This window comes from Neofelis nebulosa, chromosome 16 (genome assembly GCF_028018385.1).
Source record: "Neofelis nebulosa isolate mNeoNeb1 chromosome 16, mNeoNeb1.pri, whole genome shotgun sequence".
NCBI lineage: Eukaryota > Metazoa > Chordata > Mammalia > Carnivora > Felidae > Neofelis > Neofelis nebulosa.
In genome coordinates, this window is record NC_080797.1 from 26,862,601 (window position 1) to 26,882,339 (window position 19,739).

General features: G+C 43.6%; 1 protein-coding gene across 7 annotated transcripts in view; it reads right to left on the minus strand.

The window, feature by feature from the left end:
• HELZ (helicase with zinc finger) overlaps nt 1–19,739 on the minus strand; it is a 166,330-nt gene that overhangs the window by 137,254 nt on the left and 9,337 nt on the right. For 6 of the 7 annotated variants that reach the window (XM_058702967.1, XM_058702962.1, XM_058702964.1 and 3 more), the window contains 2 exons: nt 4,858–5,085; nt 2,491–2,527 (listed from right to left, as the gene is read on the minus strand). In XM_058702967.1, the coding sequence (XP_058558950.1) occupies nt 2,491–2,527; nt 4,858–5,067 (247 nt within the window). In that variant the 5' untranslated portion in view covers nt 5,068–5,085. Of the gene's footprint in view, nt 1–2,249; nt 2,466–2,490; nt 2,528–4,857; nt 5,086–19,739 lie in introns of those variants that run through there. The other variant, XM_058702968.1, reaches the window with a different exon arrangement.

Consider the following 19,739-nt stretch of genomic DNA (forward strand, 5'->3'; position numbering starts at 1 on the left):
TGATGAATGGATAAAGAAATTGTGGTTTATATACACAATGGAGTACTACAGGGCAATGAGAAAGAACGAAGCATGGCCCTTTGTAGCAACGTGGATGGAACTGGAGAGTGTGATGCTAAGTGAAATAAGCCATACAGAGAAAGACAGATACCATATGGTTTCACTCTTATGTGGATCCTGAGAAACTTAACAGAAACCCATGGGGGAGGGGAAGGAAAAAAAAAAAAAAAAAAAAAAGAGGTTAGAGTGGGAGAGAGCCAAAGCATAAGAGACTGTTAAAAACTGAGAACAGGGGCGCCTGGGTGGCGCAGTCGGTTAAGCGTCCGACTTCAGCCAGGTCACGATCTCGCGGTCCGTGAGTTCGAGCCCCGCGTCAGGCTCTGGGCTGATGGCTCGGAGCCTGGAGCCTGTTTCCGATTCTGTGTCTCCCTCTCTCTCTGCCCCTCCCCCGTTCATGCTCTGTCTCTCTCTGTCCCAAAAATAAATAAAAAACGTTGAAAAAAAAATTTTAAAAAAAAAAAACTGAGAACAAACTGAGGGCTGATGGGGGGTGGGAGGGAGGGCAGGGTGGGTGATGGGTATTGAGGAGGGCACCTTTTGGGATGAGCACTGGGTGTTGTATGGAAACCAATTTGACAGTAAATTTCATATATTAAAAAATTTAAAAAAATAAAAATAAAAATAAAAAATAATAAAAAAAATAAAAAAAATTAAAAAAAAAGAAAGAGTGTCCATTTCTCACACGTGAGGTTGGCAAAACATCAAGACTGGCAGGTTCCACTGTGTCAGTGTGATTATACGGCAGGGTCATACGCATGTGCTGCTGGTGGGTGTGTGCATCTGAACTAATCTGACAGCGTCTGTTAAAACTGTAAGTATACAATTTTAACCCAGACATCCAACTTTTAAGACTCCTTTACCCAGACATCCAACTTGTAAGACTATCCTACAGAAACTAGCAACACAAAAGAAGAATATGTTTTTATTACAGGATGGATTATAATGACAAACGAGGACACAAGAACCACCTGAATGCCTACCGATATGAGAAGTTTTGAGGAAATAGGAAAACATTTATAGTATGGAATATTAAGCAGTAATTGGAACTGGAGAAACTTAGAAAGATATCCATGACAGGTACCCAGGAGGCTCAGTCGGTCCAGTGTCCGACTCTTGATCTTGGCTCACATCATAATCTCACGGTTCACGAGTTCAAGCCCCACATCAGGCTCTGCACTGACGGTACGGAGGCTGCTTGGGATCCTCTCTCCCTCTCTCTCTCTGCCTCTTCCCCGCTCGCTATGTCTCTCTCTCTCTCAAAATAAATAAACAAACTTTAAAAAAATAAATAAAAACAGAAATTTAAAAAAAGAAAGACACCTATCTGTGATCTGTTGGTATGTAAGAAAGCAATCCGCTTTGTACTGATCACATGAATCTTTTTTAATTTTTAAAGGAAAACCCCTATCTACATATTTTAGGCATTTGTGTTTATCACTATAGAGAGAGATACCAAAGATACAGCAAGGTAATAACCATGATTTCTTCAGATGGGATAAAAAGGGGAAATGATTCCCTTCTTCATATTCCTCTACATTATCTGACTTATTGTTATCTGGCTCCCTGGTAATTTTATTTTTTGTTGTTGTTGTGGGTAATTTTAAATGTCCAGAGATAGTAAAGATTTTGTTAAAGGGCGTTCACATTCTTCAGTGAATGGTTAAATTATGTCCAATATGCCACAGGAGTATGTCAGATAGTTTTTAAGGTTTACAACAAGAACAGTTAATACTTTTAAAAGTTTTGATACAAAGGAGTAATAAAAAAATCAACCTCTGTTTAACACCTCAGCACCCCTCCCCCAAATTCTGGAGAAATGAAACATTCTATTATTCAAATCACAGCTGTGATTGAAGCAAAACTTCCCACCACACACTGTACCCCTCCCTTCTCCCACTCACTCTGAGATTCATTCCAGTGAACTGGCAGGAATCACGAAGAAAAGCATTCCTATTCTACGAGTACCCAAAGAGCAAAAATCTTTCTAGTTAATTTCTCGCCTAAAGAAAACAGAAATAAAGCACTAACGAGCATGCCAGTCAGTCTCTCTTCTCTAAGGGACATCTACTGAAGGGAAAAAAACATTCTAGGATGGACAGACAAGCCTCTCAATTTATCCCAGCTTAACATCTTAATCAACGTGTGTTACAGGTCTTAAAATTTGGCTCTTATTGACTAAAAATACTCACACAAACTTTAAAAGGACACTATCAGTGTTCCCACTCATGACGATGAACAACGTTCAGATGTACATCCATCAGAGCAGGAAAGTCGTCATCCACGTTAGTTACCAGTAACCACAGTGAGGGGGGTTTCAAATGTTTTAATCTCTCTTGAAATTAGCATATAAAAAAATCAAATCTGAAACACTGCTCAATTTAAATAACTCGAAATTTTCAAAGCAGAAAACAGTCCCATTCTTAAACATACCATGCCTACAATCTTCATCAGCTTGCCCATAGTTTTTCTGCAAAATAAAAGACACAAGATAAAATTAAGTCGTTCAAGGGCAGCTTAAAACAGATTTTATCAAAAACAAAAACGAAAACTCAACTTTGTTTCAAAGTGTGATTATTAATGTTTGGAATCTAATATTCACAGAGCAAAACCAACTCATGTGCTCTACCGACAATATAATGTCCTTCCCTGTCCACTACTCACACTCCTTCTCACCTTCTCTACTTCCAAACCACCAGAACCTCCTCCCTCACGATCACGCTCAGCTAACGACTCCCCTGAGAAAACAGAGCCCTGAGAAGACAGTTCCCGAGGACTGTCACCCCATGTCTGCCCGCTTCCCAGCGCACTCTCTGCCTTCCGCCTGTTGCCAGGCCAGCCTCCAGGGCCCTTTCTAGCGTACCGCTGGGGCAGACCTGCTCTATAACCCGCTCAAGAACATCGCTCCGGCAAGCCGCCTCTACTCCTACATCACTGACTTTTTTGCTTTCCGTTGATTCAGTCCTTTAAACAAACATGGGGCTGCTTCACCCATCTTAAAAAAATCCTTCTTGTGACCTCACTTCTCCCACCAGTTACCACTCTCACTTTTCTGTGCCTCTTTGGGACAAAACTCCCCGAGAACTGTCTCTACTCATGTACTTCAATTCCTTCCCGGTGACTCTCGAACTGTCTTTAGTCAGATGGGCACCGCCACTCCACGGAGGCTGCTCTCGTGCTGGTCTCCAGTGACCTCCACTGCATCCAGCTGGACACGCGGTCTACACTGACTCGTTCCCATTCAGATGCACTGTCACATCTCAGTCGCCTCTCAATTCTCACTACTACATTCACAGCAACAGACACTGCTGACCACTCTCTCACTTGGATCCACTTTCTTTACTTGGCTACGGGTTCACGGCCCTCCCTTAGTTTTCCTTTACGTCAAGGGTTGCTCTTCAGGCTGCTTTGCTGGTTCCTCTTCTTCTCCTGCACCTCTTCACACTGCAGTACCATAAGACTAAGTCCTCGGTCCTCTCCTCTTCTCTATGTACACTCATTCATTCCCTTGGTGATCTCACCCAGGCTCAAGACTTTAGATGTCATCTACAGGCCCCCCACTCTTAAGTCAGTATCTCTGACCCAGACCTCTCTCCCAAACTCCACCCCTGCCTATCTGACTGCTTCCTCAACATCTCCAGCTGGCTATCTAAATGACATCTCAAACTCAGGATGTCCAAAACTGAACTCCCAACTTGCCCCACAAAACCTGTGCACCACCGACAGCCTTGTCATCTCAGTTGAGGAAACTCCACTTTCCAATTGCTCAGACAAAGCAACATCGAAGTAAGTAATCTGTGACCGCTCTCTCTCTCTCTCTCTCTCACTCCCTGCATTCAATGTATTAGGAAATCATACTAGTCCGACCTTCAACTTAGAACCAGAATCAAACCACTCCTCAGTCTCTCTGCGGCCACCATTTTGCCTGAGTCACTATCATGTCTGGCCTGGATTATTCCAACAGCTTCCCAACTAGTCCCCCTGCCTCACTTACCCCTCCAGAGTCTACCCTCAATACAAAAGCCAAAGAATCCCTGCCAAATCAGATCATGCCATTCCTCTGCTCAAAACCTAACAAGAGCTCCCCAACTTAAGTAGAAGAAAACCAGGTCCTTATAGGGACCTGGAGGGCCCCACAGGATTCACCCCATTGCCCACTCCCCCTCACATACTTTTCTCCAGCACACTGGTCTTTTAGCTATTTCTCAAATATGCCAGGGGCAGGCTTCTGCCTCAGAATCTTCGCACTGACTGTTGCCTCTGCCTGTAATGTTCTTCCTCCAGATTTTGACATGGCTCGCTCCCTTGCCTCCTTCGTATCACCTTATCAGCAAAGCCGACCCTGACCACTCAATTTCAAATTGCAACCCCAACCCTAACCCTATATCCCCAGATCTCCCTTGCCGTGACTTTTTTTTTCAGCAGACTGCTACCTTCTAACACTCTCAAGAGTCTACTTATGTGTAATATGTACTGTTTAGGGTCTGTCCCCCAGCTAGAAAAAATATCGTGAAGATCATTTTTTTCCACCAATGTCTATCAAGTACCTAGACCAGTGTCCAGTACATAGTATACACTCAATAAATATTTGCTGAATGAGTGGATAACCCAAAATGCTATACAACAAGTCGTATTAAACAATTTTAAAGGTGTAAAAACAGTTGTTGCTGTCAAACATGTTCAGCAATCACTAGCCACATCAGCCCAGACTTAGGTGATTGTGGCCAACAATTTTCCCCACTCAATGAAAAAGTCCATTTTTCACAGCTCAGCATTGGCTGATTGACAGTGTTTACCCACCAGTTGCAAAAACGAGGCGATTCTGTAAAGAAGACTCTCAATTTTGATGCTTTCTATCTCCAGTGGACATGGCCCTGTGAAGTCGGCCATGGAGTACTGGCCAAGAGAAAGGAGGGCCTCTGTGCAGTGCTTGAGGGTCATTTCATAGTCCTGCCTCTTAAGTGATTCGCACGCTTGTTCACATGACTTCTCAGCTCTTCTGTCTTCCATGACTCAGGGACAAAAATCCTAAAGACAGAGAGAAAGGACAGGTCAGAGAAGGTTTTAAAATCTCACTCGTTTTCAATTCTAGTCTCATTTCTACCTCCGTTGGTTTAATTATCTCTCGGAATAGTTACTCTCAACCAGCCTTCTGATCAAGGTCACAGCTGAGCTTGTGATGCTACAAAATCTATACTTCTCTTTTACGTTTTATGAAGTCTTTACTAAGATCCGAGCGCAACGTCAACCGTAAGTCGAGATCACACAACCAACCACCAAATGTAGAAATGAGTCAAATTGATAAAGGAAACATGACTTTGAGTACTGCAAGGTGCAACAAACCATGAAGGCTGTTTCGTGTGTTTTTTTTTAAATCAGAAGGTACAGAAATGCTTCATATCCAAACCTCCCAATTTCAGTATTGTAATTCCGTGACTGGGATCGCAGAGCATCAAGACCTATACCGTGCAGGATTTTTCCCACCAACATAAAACCCTGGCTAAAATGCCAGTTTGAACCGCCTATTCATTCAATTCGGCAAACATTCCCCGAGGCCAGGCCCTGTGCTAGCAGCCCCGAAGTCCACGATGGAGCACAGCGCGGCTGCTCTCAGGCAACTCCGATTCTGGCAAGAGCAGCAATTCCGAGAAAGACTTATTCCATCTGCCACAAGGCATGAGCTGGCCTCGAAAGGTGAACGGGAGTTCCCTACACAGAGATGATAGGGAGAGCATATGTGGGATTTTCAGAGAGAAGAGTTCAAGTGAAACCACCAAGAGGAACAACCGCGTGACCTAAACTCCAGGTGTGTCAGGGAAAGCGGAGGAGCCGCGAATGACCTCAAGGGCCGCAAGAAGGAAGGGCTTTATTCCACAGGCGCTGGGGCGTGATGGGCTGTCACAGGAAGAAGGAGGCTCTCCCACAGAAGTGCCATAAGAACAGGCGAGACGCGGGCACGGCCATCAGGAAGACACCACCACGACGGTCCGAGGAGGAGAGCCTGCGAATGCAAGCCCGGCCTCGCCCCAGCTGGATGGCTCATGGCGAGAGCACGACGCCTGGGCAGAGAGGACCTCAACCCCGTGGACTGCCGATCACGACACTGCGTCGCGGGAGCACTCTCGTGGACCGCCCGTCACCAGCTCGGTCAGGCACGGAGAGTGTGTTTCCTGCCCGCCCCCCCCCCCCCTCGCTTGCCGGCCCTCCTGCTCTTCCCCACCTTCCACCTGACCCACTGGCCCCAGGTGCTCATCGGTCCCTCTGGCCTCCTCTCCTGCCCGCAGCCCCGGCGAGCCTCCTGCCGCCTCTCCAGCTCTGACGGCAACCTGGCCAGAGGCTCCCCTGCCCTTCTTCTGCCATGCGCCGCACACGGCGAGAGCTGAGGGGAGAAAGCCGTGGACGGGCACCCGGAACACGGTGGCAGTGAGTTGGGCGTGATGACAGACGTCTGCAGAGGTCCGTCCGGGCCCCTTCAACTTGGAGATACTCGTAGGTCAAAAAGTGCAGGGGCATCTGAGTGGCTCAGTCGGGTAAGCACGGGACCCCTGATTTCAGCTCAGGGCATGGTCTCGCAGCTTCTGAGATCGAGCCCCACACTGGGCCCATGCTGACAGTAGGGAGCCCGCTGAGGATTCTGTCTGTCTCTCTCTCTCTCAAAATGAATAAGTAAAACTTGCAAAGTGAATGACTTGCTTTAAAGAAAGGAAGACAAAATAGCGACATTACAAGATAATAACCGATTATAGAGACCTCGGGTGATGCTACTGACACTTTGGTCCGAGTAGGTCTTTGCCGAGGGAGAGCTGTCCAGGGTGCTGTAAGATATTTAGCAGCATCTCTGGCCAGTGGCACCTCCCAACTTGTGACAACCGAAAGTATCTCCAGACCGGAGCACATGTCGGGTGGGGGGGTGGGGGAGACACTCATTCCCGATCGACAACTACCGATACAAACGAGCTTATCACGTTGGCTTGCCAGACAATAGCAAAAGTAGATGCATACTTGGGGCGGCTGGGTGGCGCAGTCGGTTAAGCGTCCGACTTCAGCCAGGTCACGATCTCGCGGTCCGTGAGTTCGAGCCCCGCGTCGGGCTCTGGGCTGATGGCTCGGAGCCTGGAGCCTGTTTCCGATTCTGTGTCTCCCTCTCTTTCTGCCCCTCCCCCGTTCATGCTCTGTCTCTCTCTGTCCCAAAAATAAATAAAAAACGTTTAAAAAAAAATTAAAAAAAAAAAAAAAAGTAGATGCATACACCCATGGACGCCAAAGGCCTCAGAATTGGCAAATCTTTCCTGTAAAACTCTCAGCCTCATCTAGAAAATATCATAAAAGAAGTGAAAAGAAAAGAAAAACTAAGAATGCACAAGCTAAAATCTTTCTTAGGGAGAGAACAGAGCACAGGGAGCCAGAGCACAGATGCAGAGCCAGAGGCCTGACATTCAAAACTCCCCGGCCCCCTTACCCACCAGCCCCCTCACTCAGATACTCACGAGCTGCACAGCCTGGGGCGAGTGACTTAACCTCCCACCCAACTTGCTCACCTCAAAACTGGCAAACAACTACTGCCTACCTCCTATGGTTAATGTAGGATCAGGTGAAGTGTCGTGTGTAGAACACTTACGAGAATGCCTAGCACACAGTAAGTGCTCAGGAAGCGTCAGCTATGGCTATTTCCCTAAAATTCCAAATTTTCAGTTTATATAAAGTAGAATCACTTCACTGGTCTCAACATACAATACTATATTTACAGTAAACAAAATAACACTCTGTGTAACTACCTAGTTAACAGAGGAATTATTTTCATCCATTTTACCCATCTCAATAAACTGATAATGATTACGCAAGAATGGCCACTGGAGAAATAAGTACATTTGTGTGTCACTGATATACACAAGATAAGCCCTAAAACTGGCTACGAAGGGAGATCACAAAGACTCCTGTCAACATCAGCCACCAAGCATACTCCCCAGGGATATCTCAAAACATTAATACATCAGCAGATTGGGGGCAGAACTATTAACTTCAGCAGCTCCAGGGGGAATTAACTTGAAGAGTTAATGTCTGATTCATTAGGTTCAAGTGCCTATCTCAGAAGAGGATGTGAAGGTTTCTACCACACTTACCTTTGTTAATCAGGTCTTAATAATTAGTTGCTCCCCCAAGTCCTACCTGAACCTCACCAGGGGTACTTAGCTGTAGTGTGGACCTCAGTACAAAGCAGGTCTTATTCAACTATTTTCTCTGGTTTTTCAGAAAACAGAAGGACCTAGCTACACATCCTCCTTCTGAAGAAGTTAAAAAAGCTTTCTCATGGGTAAAATAAAAACTGCCAAAGTGAGACAATGTCTCAGCCATGCTAAAATGGACTACAGAAAATACACAGTAAGAGATCTGGAACTACTACTCCTGGAAGAGGCCAGCACCCAGAGACACCTCACTGTGTGGCTGACACTCTTGTCGAGGATACAGACACAGCTGTATCAACACCATACAATCCTACCGCCTGCCCAGAACAGCCTGATCCAAGGGCAAACAGTGACCAAGCTCTAAGAGTCTCTCCCATGGGGACAGGGAGGCCCAGGGAATGGAGATGAGTCCCGTGAACCACATCGATACAGGAAGAAGCATCACATCCGCCCATTGTGAGATCTACCCCCTATCAGCCTTGATTCTTTCTCTTCCTGTTAAAAACAACCAACTTGCATAAAAAGAATATAAAACACTGTATGTCACTTTCTACAAACTCCTCCACCTGTGGGGAACATGGGCTTGGGAGTGTGTGACTTCACAGGCAAGGGAAACCAAGATTCCAACCCAAATCCATTAACTCCTGCAATCTGCTGCTGACCTATAAAAGAGACTAATATCATTAGTTGTTTGGCCACCCAGTATCCATTCCTTTTCCTGCTAACAAAAGCCCACATTTTCCCTTTGAGAATTCACCTCACCCCTACTCTCAGTCCATATGGTTCCTGAAGAGCAGACCGCATCAAGGAATCCAAGGGTGTCATGTGACCACAACTGGCTCATAGCCCCAAACACAAATACTGGCTCAGGTAAGACATGTGACCCCATAAGAACCAATGAGACACGAGACTTCTGCTGAGGCTTCTGGGAAAAAGACAGGTGTTCTTTCCCACTAAACCTAAAGTGTGAGAGGCTCACGGGGTTGAATATGCTGCGGCCACTTTTCTAACATACAGCCCTACAACTGAAGTCTGTACAGGAAAAGGCAGAGTTGATCCATAGGGAGAAACAGTCCTGATGACATCACTTGAGCCCCAACTCCAGCTAACTACGCCTGGACTTTGCAGTTAAGTGAGCCAAGAAATTTCTTTCTAGTTTAACCCAGGCAGTTGGGGCTAATTGATATACATGTATGTCTGATCAGCACCTCACAGGATGTGAAAAACTGAATGAGCTGATAATTGTCTTATAATATATATACACATGATTATCAGTAGCACTGGCCACAGTTATTGATTGCTAATAACGGTAAATATAAAGAAGAAAAAAGTGGGCTTGGGAGAGAAATGGCTTAATGTGATACTTGGTTATTCTGCCTGTTAAAAATACAATTCTAGGAGCGCCTGGCTGGCTTAGTCAGTGAAGCACACAACTCTTGATCTCAGGGTTGTGAGTTCAAGCCCCACGTTGGGTGTAGAGATTACTTAAAAATAAAATCTTAAAGGGGCACATGGGTGTCTCAGTCCATTAAGCTCAGGTCATGATCTCATCGTTCGGTTCATGAGTTTGAGCCCAGCATCCAGCTCTGCGCTGACAGAGCAGAGCTTAGTTTCCATCTCTCTGCCCATCCCTTGCACTCGCTGTCTCTCAAAAAATAAATAAACATTTAATAAAAATAAAAATAAAAGAAAGTGTGAAAGTCTTCACAAACCTAAGCCAATCATCTCCTTTGGTGAAGCAAAAGTCCCGTGCGTCCATAAGACTAAGGATAAGGAGTATTTTAATTAGCACCACCTTTCCAAGAAATGATAACATTTGCACTTTCCACAAGTCAACTTTATAAGAACATCGCTATCGCTAAGTTAGTTTTCACTACTTTTATAGAAAAGAAATTTGTTGGGGCGCCTGGGTGGCGCAGTCGGTTAAGCGTCCGACTTCAGCCAGGTCACGATCTCGCGGTCCGTGAGTTCGAGCCCCGCGTCGGGCTCTGGGCTGATGGCTCGGAGCCTGGAGCCTGTTTCCGATTCTGTGTCTCCCTCTCTCTCTGCCCCTCCCCCGTTCATGCTCTGTCTCTCTCTGTCCCAAAAATAAATAAAAAATGTTAAAAAAAAAAAAAAAAAAAGAAAAGAAATTTGTTTTAAAATCTATCCATCTTAGTACAATAAAAAAAAAAAGGAAAAACACTGATAAATTGGACTTCATCAAAATTACACTTTGGGTCTTTGAAAGACACTGTTAAGAAAACGAAAACTAAAGACTAAGAAAAAATTATCTGCACAATTATCTGCACATCACATGTCTGAAAGAGGATTTGTGTCTGAACACAGAAAGAAGTCTCAAAACTCAACAATAAGCAAACAACCAAATTAAAAGCTGGATAAAAGATTTCCACACACACTCCAAAGAGGGCATAATGATGGCAAATTAGCACATGAAAAGATGAGGCTTTAGTCATCAGAGAAATGCAAATTAAAACCATGATTAGACACTACTACATACTATTAGAGTGGCTACATTACAAACATTGATAATATCGGCGATGCGGAAGAACTGGAACACTCAAGACATTGCTGGTGGGAATATAAAATGGTACAGCTACTCCAGAAAAAGGGCTGACAATTTCTTAAAAAAGTTAAACACATACTCACTACATGACCCAGCAATCCCCTCTCCCCAGACAGCTACCCTGGAGAAATGAAAAGCCACGTTCACACAAAAATCTATACCCAAATGTTTACAGCAGCTCTATTCATAACTGCTAAAAAATGAGATATATCCAAATGTCCCTTAATAAGTGACCATGGAAAACTACTCAGCAATAAAAAAAGAGTACATTTGCAATATATGCAATACCTTACATGACTGAAAAAGTAAAAGAGCCCAGTCTTAAAAGCTTACCTATTGTATGATCCCATTTGTATTATATTTTCGAAAAGCCAAGACTAAAGGGATGGAAAAAGGTCAGTGGCGGGAGGGGTTATGGCGGGGGCGGGGGGGGGGGGGGGGGGGACTATGAAAGAAGAGGGTGAGGACACTGCTCTGTATCCTGACTGCGGTGCTAGGTGCACAAACTATATGTGTAGGAAATTAATAGAAATATACACCAAAAGACAAAAGCCAACTTTTACCGTGTGATAGTTTTAAGAATAAACTTTTTTTTTTTAATTTTTTTTTTAAGGTTTTATTTATTTTTGAGACAGAGAGAGACAGAGCATGAACGGGGGAGGGGCAGAGAGAGAGGAAGACACAGAATCGGAAGCAGGCTCCAGGCTCCGAGCCATCAGCCCAGAGCCCGACGCGGGGCTCGAACTCACGGACCGCGAGATCGTGACCTGAGCTGAAGTCGGACGCTTAACCGACTGAGCCACCCAGGCGCCCCAAGAATAAACTTTTAAATTGCTTTTAAAATATGAATCGGTGTCATAATTAATATGGTTTTTGTTTTTTAAAGTTTATTTATTTTGAGAGAGAGAGAGAGAGAGAGGAGAGAGCACGCGCACATGCACATCCAAGCAGGGGAGGGGCAGAGAAAGGAGGACAGAGAAATGCCCAAGCAGGCTCCATGCTGACAGCACAGAACCCAACACAGGGCTCGAGCCCACGAATCATGAGATCATCACCTGAGACGAAATCAAGAGGTGGATGCTCAACCGACCAAGCCACCCAGGGGCCCCTAACATAGTTTTTAAAAATTGAAAAGAAACAGATACAGAAGGATAAGGGTGTTGTTAATAAATGGAAAACCTATACATTTCCTCTTCCGTGCATGTAGGTTTTAGAGGCAAGAATGGAGCCTTCAGAAAGAATGTCTCCAAATAGAGCAATCATTGAGTTCACTTGGCACAAAATATAGAATATTTTTCAAGAATTCCATCATCACTAGGTAATTTGTCTAGAACCAAAAGTAAATATTGAAAGAAAAATGAAATCAATAGTGCACCACAGAGGTGGTAGGTAGACAGGCCTGGACTAAGATATTTTCAGTAACAGATGAAAAAAAGGAAGGTGATTTTTAAAAGCATCATTCTTTGCCCACTGGGGACTTCTTTCTAAAACAGTATGAGAATAACCATCAGACCACCATGAAATCAAGGCATGAAATGTATTTTATTGTTTAAAAAAAATCAGTTATGGGGCGCCTGGGTGGCTCAGTTGGTTAGGCGTCCGACTTCGGCTCAGGTCATGATCTCACAGTTTGTGAGTTCAGGCCCCGCTGACAGCTCAGAGCCTGGAGCCTGCTTGGGATTCTGTGTCTCCCTCTCTCTCTCTCTCCCCCTCCCCTGCTCGTGCTCTCTCTCTCTCTCTCAAAAATAAATAAACATTAAAAAAAATTTTTTTAATCAGTTATCTTCCTTAATTTTCTTATTAATGTATGCATGGCCCCCCTTTATTTCAAAAGAGCTAAAAATCTTATTTGATTAAAGACAGACTTCAAAGAACAAAAATAAACTGTGATCAAACAGCAGGAGCCCATAGTAGCAAATAAAATTTCTTCAATCTAAACCGAAGATGATTTCTGTATCTCTGTCTTAGACGTTTGTCTCCATCAGAAACAACAAAAAAAAATTATCTCCCTCATGATTAACTTGGGTGGAATGAATCAGACTGCATTTGTAAAGATCTCATAAGACTGAGAGCTGTGCTAAACATTACCACTATCCACTCTGACAGCAATTACTAAGAGCCATAATCAGGACTTGATTGGACTCCAAGTTATCCTCAATTATTAAGCTATATAACAATAAAACCATAGGAAAACTTAAAAGACAAATATAATAAAATACACAAGTTTCTTTAAACAACTAACAAAACAAAAATGTAAACAAAGGAAGAACTGCCAGAAAAAAGTTGTGATTCACTTTTTTTTTTTTTTAATTATTGCCTTTAATCTGCCTCATGCATTATTATTTTCCCTATGGAAATTCTATTATTCTGAAAACAAGACTCTACTGGAAAGTAAATGTCGTGACAAAAGAAAAGCCAGATTGATACATTAAAATAAGCCCCATGACCTAGCCCCATGGGGGAAGGACACACCCCCTTCTCCCTCCTGAACTAGGGAGTCAGGCTTCCTCAAGGGGCAGAGCATGAAGGGCCATGCCTCTGGAGGTGGCAAGGAGCTTCGGTACTAAATATCCAGGCCACCCACAGTCTGGCTACCACCTAACTAACTTTCCCACCACAACCCACGGGCAGTCAGGCTTCCCAGTCTCTGACACCATGCCCGTCCCTCTGCCTGCAGTCCCTGCCCTCCTCTCTCTCTGAACCTAACTTCTACTCACCTTTAAATGAAGGCTTCCATACCTACTTCCCTAAGATGCTCTCCCCAAACCAGTACTTCCTACAGAATCATCTATTATTTTGGATTAATCATCTATTATTTTGGATTAAATATATCATATAAGATGCCCTATCTGCCTGACACAACCATCTTATAAATCGGGGTCATATTTTATATCATTTATATCCCGAGACAACCATTCAATTCACTAAAGCCATTCAATAAAGACTTTAATTGAATTTCCCAAAGAGATGGCCTAAAATAACCTGAATGCCAAGCATTCCAAGAACTGTCCTGTACCAAATTAAATACTCATTAGAATTCCAAGTCATAAAGAGGAATGTTGTGTTATCTTTAAACTTATCTGCTTTTATCCAAAACTGGAATCTGCGATGGTTCTATGAGATACACAGGCAAAATATTCTGCAAAGCAAAAGTTTTATTCATTCTACTGTGTTTAATATTCACCCAGTCTTGCTCGCACTTTTCTCTAAAACTCTTATAAAATCTCTGAGCATGCAAGAAGCATTAGAAGAGAGACTAAGCCTATTGAGAAGAAAACTAGAAACTAAGATCATCAATCATATTCCATTTTGAATAATTTCTTTCATAAAGAGGTAAATTCTCCTAAATTCCAGAATGAATGGAATCACATAGCAAAGTAAAATGTTTTAAACACATAAAAGAAATACCCTAATGGACCTTCCACCATCTGTTTTAGTAATTAAAATGATAAAAACAAGAAAAACTTTTAATTTTTTTAAGTTTATTTATTTATTTGGTGGCGGGGGCGGGGGGTGGGCAGAGAGAAAGGGAGAGAGAGAATCCTGAGCAGGCTTCACACTGTCAGCGGAGAGCCCAATACAGGGCTCCAACTCACGAACCGTGAGATAATGACCTGAGCTGAAACCAAGAGTCGGACGTTCAACCGACTGAGCCACCCAGGTGCCCCAAGAAAAACTAAATTTTAAAAGCTGTATCAGCAGCTAAAACTGAGGGGGTTTTTTCCATCTACTAGCTTGGCTTTTCCTGACCCATATTTTAGAATTGCTAGCAACTCTGGCAATAGCCTTCTTTCAATAATTCCAAATTATTTCTTGAAAAGTTTGAGCCTCCTCCCAAATCATTTAACATGCTTACTAATCATTAAAAGTATACATATTTAAAAACCCACATTTATGAAGCAATCAAATTACATTAAAAGACTGATTTTCTAGAAAAGGTTGCTGCTTGCCAAGAAAACTTTATGACTACAAAAATTTTCTATTTGCATTTCTTCATTTTTCCTTTTAGATTATCTGTGTAGACTTGTAAACACATAATCCCAAACAGTTGAGCTTTTTACGTAAAACATAAATCGATTTTTAAAAAGCCAACTGCATAATTAAAACAGTACCACCAACCACCATCATCCCTCTTAAAAGCTGTCTTTAATTTACCAACAATCTATGTTCTAAAAATATATTTTCAAATCAGCGTTTGAAACTCAGTACAGAGTTTCCTGCTCCCATTTGGTTAAGTAAAAACAAGTTGATTATAAAACAATACAGTATAGGGGCGTCTGGGTGGCTCAGTTGGTTGAGTATCCGACTTCAACTCAGGTCATGATCTCCCAGTTTGTGGGTTCGAGCCCCGCATTGGGCTCAATGCTGTCAGCCTATCAGCACAGTGTCAACTTTGGATCCTATGTCCCCCTCTCTCTGCCCCTTCCCTGCTTTCGCTCTTCTCAACAATAAACAAACACTGGGGTGCCCGAGTGGCTCAGTTGGTTAAGCGTCCGACTTCGACTCAAGTCATGATCTTCCCCGTTCATGGGTTCGGGCCCTGTCGTGCTCTGTGCTGACGGCTTGGAGGCTGGAGCCTGCTTCAGATTCTGTGTCTCCCTCTCCTTCTGCCCCTCCCCCACTCACACTCTATTGCTCTCTCTCAAAAATAAACAAAACACTTTAAAAAATTTTAATAAATATTTTTTAAAATCTTAAAAAAACAAAACAAAACTGTATTTCATGTACCCTAGTGCACACATAGCTCATCTTGAGCCTGAGATCCAGTATAGACACGTTTGCCCAAAACGCCACTCTGGTTGAGAAAGAAATGTAAATGCTAAGGCATAGGAGAACATCCTTTGCTGTCAACTGCTAATTGGATTAGAAATCCTTAGTATCATTTCTAGTGCTGAAATTCTATTATTCTATATAAAACAACCTTAAAATAGATATACATTTGTGGCGCCTGGCTGGCTCAGTGAGTGGAGCGTGTGACTCAATCTCGGGGTTGTAGGTTCGAGCCCCATGTTGAGTACAGAGACTGCTTAAAAATCTTAAAAAATAAATAAGTTTAGGGGCGCCTGGGTGGCTCAGTCGGTTAAGCGTCCGACTTCAGCTCAGGTCATGATCTCACAGTTAGTGAGTTCAACCCCGCATCGGACTCTGCGCTGACAGCTTAGAGCCTGGAGCCTGCTTCGAATTCTGTGTCTCCCTCTCTCTCTGTTCCTCCCCCCGCTCATGCTCTGTGTCTCTCTCTCTCCCTTTCTCTCTCCTTCAAAAATCAATGAAAACATTAAAAAAAAATTTTTTTTAATAAATAAGTTTACATTATCATTTCACACCCATTAGGATGGCTACTATAAAAAAAAAAAACAAAAAACAAAAAAAAAAAGCCCAGAAAATAACAAGTGTTGGTGAGGATGTGAACAAATTGGAATCCTTGTACACTGCTGGTGGGACATACGATGGTGTTACTACTTTGGAAAACATTAAGTACAGAATTACCACAAGATCCAACAATTCTACTTCTGGGTTAATATCCAAAAGAACTAAAAGCAGGGACTGGAACAAATATCTGTACACCCATGTTCACAGCAGCATTATGTCTAACAGCCAAAAGGTGGAAACAACCCAAGTGTCCATCCGCAGATGAATGGATTAAAAATGTGGCACTTACATACAATGGCGTATTATTTAGCCTTAAGAAGGAAGGAAATGCTGACACGTGCCACAACATAGGTGAGCCCTGAAGACACCACGGTAGGTGAAAAAAGCCAGGCACAAAGGACAATGTATGATTGTACTTATATGAGGGACCTAGAATGGCAAATTCATAGAGACAGAAAATAGAATGCTGGTTGCCAGAGGCTTGCAGGAGGGGGAAACGGAGAGTTGTTTAACAGGTACACAGTTTCGGTTCGGGGCAATGAGAGAGTTTTAGAGACAGATGGTGGAGGCAGTTCAACAACACGATTGCACTTACTGCCACTGAAATGAATATAGAAATGGCTAAAATGGTAAATTTCTTGTCATGCATATTTAACCAAAATTCTAAAAACTACAAGTACACAAGCCTTAATAACCTCCTTATAAGCAGTGAGGCCCACGGCTTAATCCAGAAGCAAACTTAAGGATTCCTCATGGTCCATTTCCCAGTATGCCCTACCCATGAAGAAGGACCAAGAGCAGGGGCGCCTGGGTGGCTCAGTTGGTTAAGCATCCGACTTAGGCTCAGGTCATGATCTTGCAGTTCGTGAGTCCGAGCCCCGCGTTGGGCTCTGTGCTGACAGCTCGGAGCCTGGAGCCTGCTTTGGATTGTGTGTCTCCCTCTCTCTCTGCCTCTTCCCTGCTTGTGCTCTGTCTCTCAAAAATAAATGAACATTTAAAAAAAAAATTTTTTTAAATAAAAAAAGAAGGACCAAGAGCCAGAGTCAAAGGTGAGAAATTAGTCCCACTAAATAAACTCAGAAAAGCCAAAACACAGGACCAAGTCCAAGGTGGTTGGCGAGCGGCAAGCTAGGAAAGAGAAGGCGGGGGGCGCCTGGGTGGCTCAGTGGGTTAAGCGGCCGACTTCGGCTCAGGTCATGATCTCACGGTCTGTGAGTTCGAGCCCCGCGTCGGGCTCTGTGCTGACGGCTCAGAGCCTGGAGCCTGTTTCAGATTCTGTGTCTCCCTCTCTCTAACCCTGCCCCGTTCATGCTCTGTCTCTCTCTGTCTCAAAAATAAATAAACGTTTAAAAAAAAAAAAAAAAAACAAAAGGAAAGAGAAGGCGGGAGGCAGGGACTCTCTCAGGACATGGCCAGCTGATGAGACTGGTAAGGACAGAAGAGCGGTGAGAACAAGGAAGAACAGAGAGCAGGAGAGATCGGAGAAGGGAATTGCCCCTAAGGTAACAAAAGGGAGGGGAGTGGAGGCAAAGGTAAAAAAGCAAGAAGGGGATTCATTCAAGAAGAGATTCTGTCCAAGGGTCAGCAGAAAAATTACTTCCTTCCATTGACATGGCCATTTGTATCTAAAGAAACCAAAAAAGTTGATGAAGCCTATGAAAAGTTAGGGAGAAAAATTTTGTTCTATGAAAGACTACTATCGTGTCACCATCCGCAGAGAACTAACATCACTTTTCATGGGTTTTTGTTTTGTTTTGTTTTTTATACAAGAAAAACTTATTTGCTTAGAATTAATTTCAATGTGGGCCTACCTTTTTTGTTATTAAACATTAGTATACCATGAATGAATTTAAAATGTTCTACAGAACAGGAGTTAAGAGTATGCAAGCTTGAGGGGGTGCCTGGGTGGCTCAGTCGGTTAAGCACCCAACTTCAGCTTAGGTCATGATCTCGTGGTTTGTGGGTTCAAGCCCCACATCGGGTTCTCTGCTGTCAGCATCGAGCCCGCTTTGGATCCTCCGTCCCCCCCTTCTCTCTGCCCTTCCCCAGCTCATGCTCTCTCCTCCCTCTCTCTCAAAAATAAACATTAAAAATTTAAGAAAAAAAAAAAAGAGTTTACAAGCTTGAAACCAGATCTGCCTGAATTTCAATCTTGGCATGGCAACCTGAGACAACCTACATAACTCTGCCTCAATCTCCCAATCTGCAAAATAGGGATAATAACAGTATCTACCTTGCAAGCCTCTTGCAAGAATTAAACAGGTTAAATTATAAAAGTACTTAGAACAGTGTCTCGCCACTGTTATAAAAGCATCAGCTCACTATTACTCCCCAGGTCTAGAATATGAGCTCCATGGGAGCTGGGATTTTGTCTGCTTTGTTCACTATTGAAGCCCCAGGTTCCTGACCTAAGTATGTGCTGAAAAATAAAAATTTGTTGAATCAGATACACTTTATGCCAGCAACACAGAACCCTGAAGTTGAAGAGCACGACTTTTTTGTTACTACTGACAACTAAAACCCGCATAATAATTTAGCCCGAAAGTTTAGAGTTCATAGAGGGTTTTGACATACCTTGTCTCAAGGGATTTTACAAAGCTGATATTATTTATCTCCATCTCACAAACTAAGAAGACTTCAGGGGTTTGCCCAAAACACAAAGTCTGAGGCAGAACAGGAATTCTGAGCATGGAGTCTGCTGGGGATTCTCTCTCTCTTTCTCTCTCTCTTTCCCTCTCCCCTGCTCGCTCACTCTCTAAAATAAAATAAATAAAAAATAATAAAATAATTTTTTAAAGTTAAAAATAAAAAAAGCAAGTCCTCATTCCCCAACATAAACTCCGCCACTCCCAACTTTCTACTGAGTACACCTGAATGTGAGGACGACAGCCAGATGACAACCTCCAGCTCTTGGCAGTGAGGGAGGGAAGGGGACACTGGACTGGGAGTCAGGAAGCTTCATCTGTGCTTGGTTTTAATAAGTACGAGACCTCTCTGGCCCCTCTAATGCCTCTGGGCCCTGAACTTCCTCATCTGTTCCTTCTAGACTAAAATTCTGACTTCGGCTTTCTCCTAGCTTCTGGAACTCAACAAACAAAACCAAATTCATCTTTTCTCTATTCCAAACCCCTAAGACGTGTTCTTCCTTCTGATGTCCCCAGTCCTGATGCCATTCTGCCAGCCACCCAAGCATAAACACTTCAACATCACCTCTGACTTAGAACTGACCGTTTCCTTCCCCTCCTGCCTGATCAGTCACCACAACCCTGTTCAACCTCCAAAATATCTTCTGAATCTGTCACCTCCTTTCCATCCCCAAGGCCATCAGCGACTCAATTCAGGCCCTCGCCTGAACTATGGCCATGAGCACAACTAAGTCCCTCCCTGTGTCTCCTCGCGGCCGATCCATCAATACTCATCCTCGGTTTGGCACTCAACACCCTCCAAGACCCAGTCCTGACCTCTCCGCGGCCTCATCTTCCATCGCGTTCCGTTATGTCTCCCAGGGTCCAACGAGTTTAGACGCACGGTTTCCTGGCACCCACCTCATTCTGGCACCAACC